The sequence below is a fragment of the Miniopterus natalensis genome, chromosome 12 (assembly GCF_054644295.1).
Source record: "Miniopterus natalensis isolate mMinNat1 chromosome 12, mMinNat1.hap1, whole genome shotgun sequence".
Classification (NCBI taxonomy): Eukaryota; Metazoa; Chordata; class Mammalia; order Chiroptera; family Miniopteridae; genus Miniopterus; species Miniopterus natalensis.
This window is the reverse complement of record NC_142092.1, coordinates 52581106-52594524: the sequence shown is the minus strand read 5'-3', so window position 1 is coordinate 52594524 and position 13419 is coordinate 52581106. Positions and strand designations below refer to the sequence as shown.

Genomic DNA, 13419 nt, shown 5'->3' with positions numbered 1-13419 from the left:
ATGCCACCTATTTGGACACCATAAAATCTGTAAATCCTTATATTTACTATGACAAATACAAAATATATATGTGTGTGTGTGCATATATTAATATTTGGGCTTTATTTTAACCTGTATTAGCCTACTTTCTAATTTCTGGCATATATTATATTTTCTGTGATCTCATTTTTTCTGATTTCCTTCATGCTTGATATTCTTATAGAGAACCCAATTACAATTCAGGAAGCCTTTTCTATTTCAAGCTTTAGTCTTCATATCTTTAAAGCTTTGTTGGAATGGCAACATTCTCTAACACTATTGAGATATCAAACAGGGACCATTTCATCTGTGTCTGCCTTCTACACCAAACATCTATATGTCCCTAACGCAGAGCCGATTTTGTTTCCATGGTGATGTGTCAACAGTTATTAATTGTGAGTGTTCCCAGCCTTTATCCTAACTCTGGCACTGAAGATGATTCTGGTTTGAAGTCCTCAGTCTCCTGACAACTGGAGTCTGTTTTTCAGAACCAGGAGGAAAGCTAGCGGCAGAGACAGATTGGGAGGAAACAGGCTATGGCTGAGGAAATCTTCCAACAAGGGGAGGCTTGATGATTTTAGGGACAATTTAGGATGGAAGAAATGTGGAAGCAGTGGCAGGGAATAAAGGAAATGAATGTGAAAGATGAAGAACATTTTAAATTATTACTGCAGTGTGTGGATCTCTCTTCATTCTATTTTGAAAAGTATTTGTTGTTCTAAAATTATTTTGTGACTGGATGTGTTCGTGTTCACCTTGAAGCTACTTCTCCTAGGTACTATGTGAATGTATGGAATTGGTTTTTCATAAAAGTACATGCTGAGTGTGTTCAATTTGTTGATGGTTCAAGGTCTTTACTGTGGTGGGTCATGCAGTGGGAGAGACTTCACTGCGTGAGGTTGTAGCAGTAAATGTGAGTGTTTGGACTGAACGTGGGCTCTCCCCAGGATAGACTATGGAGATGTTGGAGGTTTTTTCATAATTGATTAATCTCTGGTTTACCTTTGGAATATTTCTCTGAAAAGTGAACAAGATGCATCTAATTACATTTCCTCCCAGAGATTTATACATGTGTATCAGTCACTCTGCAGCAGAAGAGAAAACAAAAACATCTCAGCAGCACAGAACAGGGCATTTCTTCCTCACTCGCTCATCTAGGCTGAGGTCAGTTGGACATGGCCCCAAGATGCAGCTGGGTCCAGGTATGTTTTATATACCTCTCATGGTCTTTGGACCAGCAGCTGTCCAAAAAATGTTCTTCGGGTAAAGGTAGGAGCTCAGGAAAGCAAGCCCAACTGTGCAAGCACATTTCAAGCCTTTGTTTGCATCACGTCCACTAAAATCCCTTTGGTGAAAACAATGGGTTAGCCAGGCCCCAAGTCAAGGACTAGAGATATCACTCCATCAAGCCTGAGGTCATACTACAGATGATTGGAAAATTGAGACCAATAATTTAACTTGTACGTATCGCTAAATTACACTTTAATACATATATTTCACATTCCATTATATATCAATATATTGCTATAGCCTTTCCTAATACACTCGTAGGACTCAATATAATCTCATTATCATATATTTTCTGATCTTGTAAAAACTATAGTCAAAGACTGAATTAACTAGTTTGATTTCTTTAAACCAGGTCCGCTGACTATGTAGACAAATAAAACTTGCTGGCATTAGCAGAATCAGAATGAAATAATGTAAGGGCAACCCATAGACACGATAGTCACTTGAAAACTGTGGATGCAAAAGCAAAAAAAAGCGGTAGGTAATCTCCCCTGTGCATCCCATATACATACAGATGGCTGCACCACTAACTGTGGGCACTGCCCAAGCAGCTTCCTGACCACCCATTTCTGGAGTGAAGATGATGTATTTTGGCACGAGAGAAGATACCATGGGGGATGAGGGGGGTGGAAATCTGTAAGAGCAAATTTAAACCCCCTGATGGAGAAGCTGATAAACCAGGAAAATCACAGCTTGATTTAGAAAGCAGCAGGGAGCTAGGAGGGAGACTTGAAGAGCAAGATTGAATAGCAGCTACACTAGAGAAGGAAGATTGCTTTTGCTGAAAGACCATTTCTAAAACTTCACAGAAACATGCCTGTGCTGCCAACCGGACGAAGGACTTCAGGAAGAAGCCATGCTAAGGTAGGAGGAAATTGCAGCTCTCCCAGTTAAAAAAAAAAAAAAAAAAAGAATGAAGATAAAGGCAGATATGGCCATTATAAGCAAATGAGCTACAAGTGTTTTCATTACCAGAAAAGCTCAGCTCACTAATGGCATCAAATGTCGGAAGCAAACGGGTATTTTTGCATGGGAGTGGATGAGAGGAGAAACACCGGCCTCCACAGCACCAGCTGTGGTCGTGGAGGTAAATGCCACTTTCCCACTCTGGCTTCTGTAAAGTAAATGGAATCTTAGTCCTTCATCTGCCATATGCTGTGGCACCTTGGGCTATCAATTTATTGACTGTCTGCCTCAGGCATCAGTTATTCACAATTGATTTAAAACTACCTTATATATAAATATATTAATATATCTGCCCTCTTCTTACTTTAGAATTTTTTTTAATCTGAAAAAAAAGCATTAAAAAAAGAGGCATCATCTTACTTCAGAATACAGTAGATGTTATTTTCATCCTGCCTCATCCCAATCAGTCTCATTATACCAGCATTTTTAATGGATGAAATGTTTTCCCATTAAGTTCTTGGTAGAGTTCCCTGTGATCATAAGCTAATCACCATGACTATTGTCTAATCAGTCCGCTGCTCTCCATAGTGTGATAGTACTGTTGGAGGAGAGGAGCAACGTGTTTTTTTTTTAAACCTGCACCCAAGGATATGTTTTTATTGATTTTAGAGAGAGAGGAAAGGAGAAGGGGAGAGAGAGAGAGAAACATCGACCAGTTGCCTCCCATAAGCGCCCTGACTGGGGGTTGAATCTGCACCCTGGGTGTGTGCCCTGACCAGGAATCAAACCCAAGATCCTTTGGTGCACAGGACAACACTCCAACCAACTGAGCCACACTGGCCAGGGCAACTTAATTTTTTTAACCTAATGCTGGCACCCCAAAAGAAAGAGGTACAGTGTTGAGGGGGTTTCAAATTCAGGAAGAAGAGCTCATTCCTCCTTCAATAACAATTTCTGATGACTAACAATCATTTCAAAGAGAGGTTCCGTTCCCAGAAGATTCTCTTTCAGCATAATCATGAGATTTTTCGTTTTCAGCCTGCATCAATTGGAAATGAACAGAGGACAACTGTGCTGAGCAAAAGCTCCCACATCAAAATAGGAAGCACATCCAAGATCATTTCTGAGTGAGCTAGCTCATACCAAGCAACTCTTTCATCCCTTGATCAGGATAAAAGTCCTGTCCATTACAGCGTGTGCAGAAGCAGCTCCCGTCTGCCTTGTAGAAAATGAAAGTTCCCCTTCATTGAAATTGCCCCAGTGGGAACATTCTAGATGCACCATTCCATTATCACCCAGATTTTCACGTGTTAAATATTCCTTGATGTCTTGAGTATGCGGTTGCTGAACAGAGCCCCTAAGTAGAATGAGTTATAATATTTACAGTGACATTTAAAACTGCAACCGAGGTAGATGTCCTTTCACAAATGAAACAAAAAAAAATATCTGCTGGGTATTTTGTGGCCCAATAAGAGAATAGGAAATCATAGTGATTCATTATGCGTAGTATTAAACAGTAAGAAAATCATGTCCTAAGATCTCCTTATCTATTCAAATTTTAGCGTTTTCATTTATATACCCTGACACTTGCTAAATAAGCAAGTAACTGTGATTCTGTTCATCCCATACATTGGTTAGGTGATGGCTCTACAGTCAGCCAGGCCTGATCATGACCTTTCCCTTTCACCTGGAGACAGGAGAGAAAAGACCACGGTCTTTGGAGTCAGAGGATCAAATCTGGATTTGATCCCTTCTTAGCAAATGATTCAGCCTCACCAAGCTTCAGTTGCATCGTCTGTAAAATAAGAATAACACAGTCTATCCATGAAATTAGGAGATCATGCGTACAAAGTGCCTGGCGTGTGGAAGTCATTCAAGATGATAAGTTCCAGAATAATAAAGATTTCATCATTCTTGCACATATTCTAAAAATCTCCCTGAAAGTCTCTTTCTAAAAAATCAAAACTATTTTTCTTACACAAAATGCTTTTATAGACGTGAGGCATGAAATCCATGAAGGCAGATAGCACTTAGAAAATCCCCAAATTCTTTTGGCTACAGGTATAAAATTTGTGCTACAATTTGGGCACAAAGATGTCCTTTGTGAATGCCGCAGTCTGTGATGGGCCAAGTTTTATTCCATAACTCATTTGGATAAACACTAAGCTGGAATGATTGCCACCAAAGGAGAGAGAGAGAGAGGCTGAGAAGCACTGCCGTATTGTCACCCCCCTCCCCCGCCAAGTCCTATTCGATTCCCTAGTAGCCTGTGGTTTAGGGGAGGACTCAGGAAATCCAAACACTCAGCCAATAATCCTGGTGGATGTTGAAAAGGCCATGCACTTGTCACAACTGATAACTTACTCCCCCAACAACAGCTAGACCGAGGACACCACAATGGTCTTTTTCATTTTTGAAAGGCAAACAACTATTGGCAAACCCAAATTTATTGCTTGTTAATGGCCCTCGCCCAAATTTGTTTTCCTGGGTATGGCTGATTCGCATGGTGCAAAAAAGAAGACATTTCCCTTTATATGTTCCAGTGTAAGGGCAAAGCCTAAGCACTGTTTGAAATAAACAAATTAATTCTTTGCTATGTTTTCTACACACTATTTTCTTAGTTCCTAATGCTCCTTTTCTCCTGTTTCCAGCCCCTCGGGTTGTCCAAAACTCCTTCAGTCAGACCCTACCTGTTCCTTTTCTATGTCCCCAAATTCCTGTATAATGCAAAATGAATTCCTCCTCCCTCCAAAATTCCCAACAGGATACTAATTTTACAACAATCAAGGTAAAATTATTTATATTAATGTTTGATAAATAGTCCCATGACCATGTATTAGCTGCATTTTTAAAAGGATGGCTATTGCCAAAATTAATGCCTAATTAGTAGAAAATAGGACAGTGTTACTAGGTGTCAAGTCAATATCAGCTTTTTTTTAAATGGGGGAATGAGAAAAGAATAATTAGGCTTTAGATGGTGTCTGCTCCTCTAAACTGACCTAATATTTTTCGAGATTCATTCCCTCCTCAGATTCTGCTACCATCACTTCCCTACTGACTCCACATCTTTTTTGGCTTGTTTTCACCCAGAAAGGTTCTCATAACAACAGGGTCTCTGGCAACAAAGAAGTTGATGTGGGGAAGGGCACAATTTGGGCTTGTGGGTATTATTAGCAAGAGGTGAGCACACTTTTTGTCTGAATATTGATTAAAGAAACAAACCTTAAAAAAAAGAAAAGAAAAGAAACAAACCTACCTTGCTCCTTCTGCATAAAAGCCTGCCCCAGAATTAGATATGTGCCACTTGATATTATTCCCACCTACAAGGCAAAGCTAGATATGGGTAGAACTTGAAATACATCAGGGTATAGCCCCCCCCCCCAAAAAAAAGTCCAAAGATGATGAAACTGATAGCCCTGGAGAAGCCTCTCATCCCCTTGGAACTTGAAAGAAGTCACAGGAGTCCACCCCCTGCCATATAAACAACCAGAAAGAGCTGTCACGAGGACCCCAGAAGAAAGGAGGAAGCTTGAACTTGGGGACATTAAATGTCCCACCCATAGGCAACCAGTGCTGAGAACAGGGTCGGAGCTCTGGCTCCCACCCCTTCACTGCAGCTTCCTGGGCTGCCTCCAGAGTATCTCGGCTCTTAGTCGCCCCGTCGCTGGGACCAGGAAGCACAGATGTGCACAAAAGCACTCTTTAAATCGCCAGCATTTGGATTTGTCTTTGTTGATTTGACTCTCCAACGTGGGTTCTTAGATTAGTAGTTCTCGTTTCCAACCTGGCAATAAAAAGAGCTTCATCTCCTCTGGGTGAGCCAATTGTGACATTTGGCTGATTCTTGCTACCAACAGTGCAGCTGGGGTGAATTTAGCATTTCAGATCCACACTGCCACTCACTAACTACATGATGACTTTGTGCAAATAACCCAACTCTCCTCAGATACAATTTCCGAGCTACAGAGTGAAGATAGTAACACCGACCTGATAAAGTCGTTTTCACGGTTTCACAACAATGTTATCTGTCAAGTGGATTATTGCAACGGCCTCACATCTGGTCTCTGACTTCCACCTTTGGCCATCTCTTTCATCTATTATCAACAGAGCAGTGAGAGTGGTCCTGTTAAAACCTAAGTTCTGCCACTCTTCTGCTTCATGTCCCCTCCCCAGTGCTTTCTCATTCCTTTCGGAGTAGGAGCCAAAGTTATTCATTGGCACACGATTCCCCACATCCTCATTGCCTTCCCGCCACCTGCCACCTCTCTCATCCTGGATCACTCTGCCCCAGCAGCTCTGGACACCTTGCTATTCCTCAAACATACCAGAAACACCCCTGCCTCGGGGCCTTTGCACTTGTTGTTTCCTCTGCTTGGAAATCCTTGCCTTAAGTATCCAAATGAATCGCTCCCTCACTTCCCTTTAGGTCTTTATTCAAAAGTTATCTTCTCAGCCAGGTGTTCCCTGGCTGCCCTATCTAAAATTGCAACCCACTCTCTTCCTAGTATTTCCTCCTGGTGCTTTATTTTTCTCCTTACCATCAACTAATATATCCTACTTTTACTTATTTGTGTCTCTCCCACTAGAATATAAGCTCAGTGTTAGCATTTTGTTCCCTTATTAACTATGTGATTTTGTGGGGGGAAACTCGAATTCTCTGAACTAGACTTTATTCATCTATCCCGAGGAGAGTCCCGCAGCAATGCCTGGCTTATGGTAGGAGCGTAATTCATGGTTGTTGAAATGATGACTGAATCTCAAAAATTATGACCATTGAAACATGGAAAAGAAGCAGAAGGAGAGGAAAAAGGATTCTTTGCGCTCCTTTCCTCACATCTCCATGTCAGAGATGCTCAGATCACAGTAATATGCAAAAAGAGAACCAAGTAGCAGAATCAGAGGGGAAATCAGTGTTTCATAACTGAAAAGCTCAGGGGAGAAACAAAAGGAAGCACAAGTAGGAAGGGCTGGCTGCTCTTCGCTGCTCACTCAGTCTTCACATGATTCAGCTGCAGCTTTATCACCAGCTGGGGCAGCACTAACCCCAGAATTCTGGGGATCACCCTCTCTTCTCTGAACCACAAGGTGAGCCGTTCCCTCAAGGTAGCCACGGACTCGTGAGAGGCCTAAAGAGCGTACAGTGACTGTAGGATGCCGTTAACCGTTAGATTTGTTGACGGCAAACGGCACCAGATGTAAGACCTCAGTCCTTGAGTTTGGCTAAGAAAGAATTCAGAGCCAAGAACTGAAATATAAGTGAAAGTTTATTTAGAATGTCACAGAGGTAGAAGTGAGATGTAGAAGAAGGGAGCCAGCTGAGCTGCATGGACTCAGGAAACAAGTCACAGAGGCAAAAGAAGGGCCCTTGGAGCTTAGGAGAAAGAGAGGCAAAGAAAACACACCTGGGGAAAGGAGAGGGTGAAAAGGGCAGGTGTGCCCCAGAGAGAGTGTACCTGTGGAAGGGAGGGAGTGAGGAAAGGCACAGGCATGGGGGGGGCGGAGGAGGAGGGAGAAGGAGAGGGAGAGGGGGAGGGAGGGAGAGGAGTTGTACACACGTGCAGTGGGTCTTTTGTCTTAAGGGATTTTATCTGTTTTCCAAAGGCAGGGATTTAGGGGAGGTCCCAGGGGAGGACCTCAGTAGAACATTCATTAGCTTTCCAGGTGTCCTTTCAGGGTCATGGTCTCTACAGATTGGTCAGCACTAAGGTAGTTGGTCATTAGTCATCACATCTGGTCCCAGTGTCAGCCATGGCACTGCTTCCTCTGGTTTTGCCACTTCTCTGGGCCTGGAGCTGAAACACAACTGAGGCCTAGATGTTATGTCTAGTTCAACCAAAATGCTGTCTCTGTGGTCAACAGATAGGAGGCTCCATTCTTAAGATTATTTGATGCTGGCCAGAACCTCATTGTCCGGAGGGCTTAATGCTTAAGGGAGTGGTCATGCAAGGCTTGTATGGGAGTCATATGAGGCTATTCTCTGGTCTCTTTGTTCTTCTCTAAGGGGCTACCACACAGGGGAGGAAAGGTGAGAGGAGGGTCCGAACTGCATGACCAGTGATATGAAAGGCCGGAGGGTAAACCACATGGCCATAGTTATGCTAGGGGAAGAAAGGTCACCGTGGGGCTGAGGTCTCACCCTACAATACTTGTTTTCCCAGATTGCTAGGCACCCAGGGCTGTCTACCCTGGTGACCTTCTGTACCTGACCTATTTTTCCTACTCTGCTCATGTCTGTCGAACTGCCTACTAATATATCAGACCTATCTAGTCTTCATCACCATCTATGTGTTAGGAAACTGATCTGAATGTCTATGTAATGCCAAAAACTTAAGAGAACCACTCTGGGGCTTGATGGCGAGCTGCAATGTGATACTCCTCAATGCACACAAACCCCTACGTGGACAAACAGGCCTCCTTAGGACCCAAGTCATAGAGTCCCAATCTTCCTGCAATACAAGGGCCGGGGAATTCTACACTCTTCTTACTCAGATCCCACTCAGTAGGCTAAGCTGGAGCAACGAGGAATTCCAGCATCCACGGACAGGATGCTCTCTAAGGCCTCAGGAGGAAACTTTTCCCTTTGGGTTTAGCCTCTGTGATGATGCTCATGTTTCCCTCTTGAAGGCTTTTTTTTCTCTGGCACCCCAACTTGCAAGAGCTATTTTGAGGTAAGTTTTGCTCTGAGATGCCTTTAAAAGACTGGGTGGGGAAAGCAGCATTCCCTTTGCAACCTTCTTGGGAATTTTATTTAGCTAGATAGAGCCTCTTCATCCCAAGGATTTAAAGCTTGATGGAAACTTTAGCTCATGAATCAAAACAATTCTCCAGAGCTAAAAGCTAACCGTTATTTGCATAACAATTTAGCAGATCCAAACAACAGGGCAAGGTCAGGTGAAACAAATTGCCAAGGTCATGGTTCTCTTGAATTGGTGATGAAATTCAGAATTGCTGATTCCCAGTGCTTGCTCGGCCCCCTACTCTCCTAAATGATTCTGTGGCATAAAATAGATTTATTGTATGTGTGAAAACCACAGACCTGCCCTTAAACTTCTCCTTTCCTTCTAATTCCAGATCATGTAGCTCATGGAGGAAAAGATCACATCATAACCCACTGACCTCGCTGTATTAGCATACAAATGAACGAATTTACTAGAAACAGTGACTGGGGGACTCCTGGCCTAAACTAGGAAACGCTGTTGGCTGTGCTTGAAACTCTGAAAGTATTTCGGGTCTCTTTAATTTCTTGATCAAAAGATTGCTTTAAACCGCAGAGCCTGCGAGCTCGTGAGAAGGAATTGGGGGGACTGACTGTGCAAACGATTCTGGGGTTGATATCCTTAGCTGCAAATTCCTCTAAAGCAGCACCTAGAAGAGCAGCTCGGTAAGGTCACGGCCTCTCCGAATCTCTCTCGGTGAACCACTGGATTCCGGATTCCGGGGGCGCAGCTCCGACCTCGGGATTCCCCGCAGCCAGAGCGCTCGCCCTCGGAGGTCTCCGGCCGGTCGCAAGCCGCGGCCCCTGCCCTTCGAGCGGAGGGGACCCCCGGCGCGCGGGAGCGGCGGTCGGAGCCTCACCACCAGCGGGCGTTGAGCGCAGCCAAGCGACCGGCGGGCGCCAGCGCTCGGCGACGGAGGCACGGCCGAGGCGGGAGAACTTTGCGCTCGGGCAGAGCCGCCCTTCGCCGGCCAGTCGCGTCGCTCCTCCGAGGAAGCCGGCGGCGGCGACTGGGCGGAGAGGGGCGAAAGGCAGAGGGCAAGTAGCGAGCGAAGGAGAAACATGAAGCCGGCGCCGGGGGGGCCTGCGCGGGGGTGGCCCGCGGTGGAACACGGCCGATCTGGCTTCTTTTGCGCACCCCGAGCGTGAGCACCTTCTCCTGCGAGACCCCAGAGAAAGAAGCGGGTCCGCCCGGGTGGGAAAGGAAGAGAGAAGAACCCAAGTGAGCGCGTTGCGCCTCGGTCGCCGGCGCCCGCGAGGCCCCCCGGCGCCGCCCAGCCGAGCCGTCCCGCGGGGCACGCGCGGCGCCCGAGCCGCCCTGCAGATGGGGCGGGCACGGAGCGGGCGCCCCGGCCGCGGGTGAGCGGCACCGGCCCGCCCGGCTCCGCGCGGGGACTGGGCGGGCGGAGCATGCGAGGCGCACGGGCCCGGGCGCGGGACTGAGACTGCAGGGGGCGCGCTAGGCGGCCCCCCGGATGGCCCCGAGACCCCTCCAGCTCCTGGGACCGCTTCACCGCGCCCAGTGAGCGGCGCGCCCGCCCCGGGGGCGGAGACCGGAGGCGGCAGCTGCAGGGGGCGAGCCGGCCGCAGGAGGGGGCGCGCGTTCTCCCCGCGGGTCTCAGTAATGAGGAGACTGAGTTTGTGGTGGCTGCTGAGCAGGGTCTGTCTGCTGCTGCCGCCGCCCTGCGCGCTGGTGCTGGCCGGGGTGCCCGGCTCCTCCTCGCACCCGCAGCCCTGCCAGATTCTCAAGCGCATCGGGCACGCGGTGAGGGTGGGCGCGGTGCACCTGCAGCCCTGGACCACGGCCCCCCGCGCGGCCGGCCGCGCCCCGGACGGCAGCCGGGCAGGCGCCCAGCGCGATGAGCCCGAGGCAGGGACGTGGCGGCCCCCGGCGCCCTCGCCCGGCGCCCGCTGGGTGGGGAGCGCCCTGCACGGCCGGGGGCCGCCGGGCGCCGGGAAGCGCGGGGAGGGCGCCGGGGCCGAGACCCTGTGGCCTCGGGACGCCCTCCTGTTCGCCGTGGACAACCTGAACCGCGTGGAAGGGCTGCTGCCCTACAACCTGTCTTTGGAAGTGGTGATGGCCATCGAGGCGGGCCTGGGCGACCTGCCGCTCTTGCCTTTCTCCTCCCCCAGCTCGCCGTGGAGCAGCGACCCCTTCTCCTTCCTGCAGAGCGTGTGCCACACCGTGGTGGTGCAGGGGGTGTCGGCGCTGCTGGCCTTCCCCCAGAGCGCGGGCGAGATGATGGAGCTCGACCTGGTCGGCTCCGTCCTGCGCATCCCGGTCATCAGCATCGTGCGCCGCGAGTTTCCGCGGGAGAGTCAGGTGAGCGCGGGCTGGCGGGCGGCGCGGAGGCGGCGGCGCGGGGCGGGGAGGGGGAGGGGGTGGGAAGGTAGGGGGAGGGGGGGGAGAAGTCGGAGGGACGCAGGGTTTGAACTTTGACACTGTGTGAGCATTGGGCCACATCGGTAGGTGGTAGATGGAAGTGAAATTAAACATTTAAAGCGCGAGTGGGACTAAAGTGAGAGGGAGGGATAGCAGGTGGAGGGAAGCAAGTGGGGAAGAAAAAACGAAAAAAAAAAAAATCACGTTTTGGCCAACTTGGAGAATTCTAGTCAGTGGCGGACGGAAGCAGAAGTCTAAGTTCAAGATCTTGGAGAGCGACCCGGGTTCTAATGACTTGGGGGGGGGGGGATTGAGGCCCCCTGACTTCCAGACTTTGACTCGCCGCGAAAGAGCAGCGTCTGCCCCTTTGACTCCTTTAGAAGATGCTCCTGAGCCTGGGCGAGGGTGTCAGGAAGGAAGCACAGCCCCCTGAATTCCCTTGAGTAAATCAGAAATCTGTGACTCGAGCTGAAGCAATGAGTGAATGAGAGTGGCTAATTAGTCCTGGGTAACGGGAATGTTACGTGTTCGCGGCAAGTGGATGGGATGAGTCACTTGGGATTCTTTCTTTCTGTGTGACCAGAGCTCAAAGACTAGCTGTATGCAGGTGCTCTGTTCAGCCCATTTCTGCTCCAGTTACCTAGAAATAATGGAAGAAGAATAGAATGGAATAGAATGATTTAGTTTCCTATGGGTTAAAAAAAAATCAAACATATTTTCCATAAAAGAAGCTATTTGTGAGCTTAACTGTTGACAATAATAATCAGTATTTAAGGAGAGGGTGGGGTCCTTTAAGCAATGGACGCTTTCTGCATTTTGTGCATTATTTTATGAAAATATCGGGGTTCATTAAGCCTCACACAAAGTATTTATGAAACAAATAGGTAAGTGGTATCGGTCCTATTTTTAAAGGCTGAGAAACTAAGCAAAGTTCTGGGGCTTGATCACTGTTGGTCAGTATACTGGGAAGAGTCCAGAGACTGGAGAATTTCTAACTCTATCCCTTTAGCTGGGGGGGATATATATATATATATATATATATATATATATATATATATGGACAAATATCAAAAGTTTGATAGAATCCATGCATAAAATATCAAGAGAGTACTAAAGATTTATTTTTCTAGAAAAAAATGAATCTTACATTTTTAATCCCAGGAAGGGCAGGCACAAGCTACTTTCAGCAGTTGCCCAGAAGATTCCTATTTAATGCTGAACTACAGAGATTTGATCTGCAGAGTGCAGGCTAATTAACTTTTATCTAAAATATTTCCGTCACCTGAATCTGAATGACTGTAGGCAGCAGATGGGAAGGCATAGAAAACACAGGTGCACAATGCTGCCAATGGCCAAAGTGTTATAAACATGAAATTGCATCCATAGGGTGCATCATTATTAATACATATGCAGAATCAGACCTAATGAAATGCGGGAGTCAGCATCACTTGCTTCTCTTCATTGCTCCTTTATTATCTAATATTTCATGAGTTGCCAATAGTGTTCACAGTCTCCAGGCTCCTCTCCATTTGTAGATTGTTTGGCAAGAGTCTTAAATCGCAAGAATTTCTCCCGAAATTAGTGTTCCTTAGTTAGAAGGAAAAAAATGGTCTGTGCTCCAGGAGGGCCCTGTGCAGTGTACAGCACATCACCACAAGGGGACCAGGGCAGCCTCGAGGCAGCATCTAGCATCCGCAGACGCCAAAGCTTTAGGACCCCGAGGGGAACAAAGTCCCCAAAGAACCACCTTTACAGGCAGACAATAAAATAAATACTCTGCCAAGCACATTTACTTCTGTATTTCAATTCAGAAATTTACTTTAAATCACTGTTGTCACTGTTGTTATTTTCGTGGCACACATCTTGAAAGGGAGAGATTATTATGTTAACTCAGATCTCGTTTGCCCAACTGAGGACATTTTCTTTCATTTATCTTTGCATTTTAAATTCAAACGTATCTAACTTGTCTTACTTTTAGTATGTCATTTAAATGTCAATCTATAATGTTGTATAATAAGAATGTCCAGCTCAATGCCAAGACACTGTAGTATATAATTTTAGGATTATGACCATATCTGCTTTCAGAAAAAAATAACTGACTTTTCCC

General features: G+C 46.7%; 1 protein-coding gene across 1 annotated transcript in view; it reads left to right on the top strand.

The window, feature by feature from the left end:
* The first annotated feature begins 10538 nt into the window (after nucleotides 1-10538).
* The window catches only part of GRIN3A (glutamate ionotropic receptor NMDA type subunit 3A), a 127171-nt gene continuing 124290 nt past the window's right edge, over nucleotides 10539-13419 (top strand). The window contains exon 1 of the mRNA XM_016225027.2: nucleotides 10539-11252. Within this exon, the coding sequence (XP_016080513.2) occupies nucleotides 10554-11252 (699 nt within the window). The 5' untranslated portion in view covers nucleotides 10539-10553. The remainder of the gene's footprint in view (nucleotides 11253-13419) is intronic.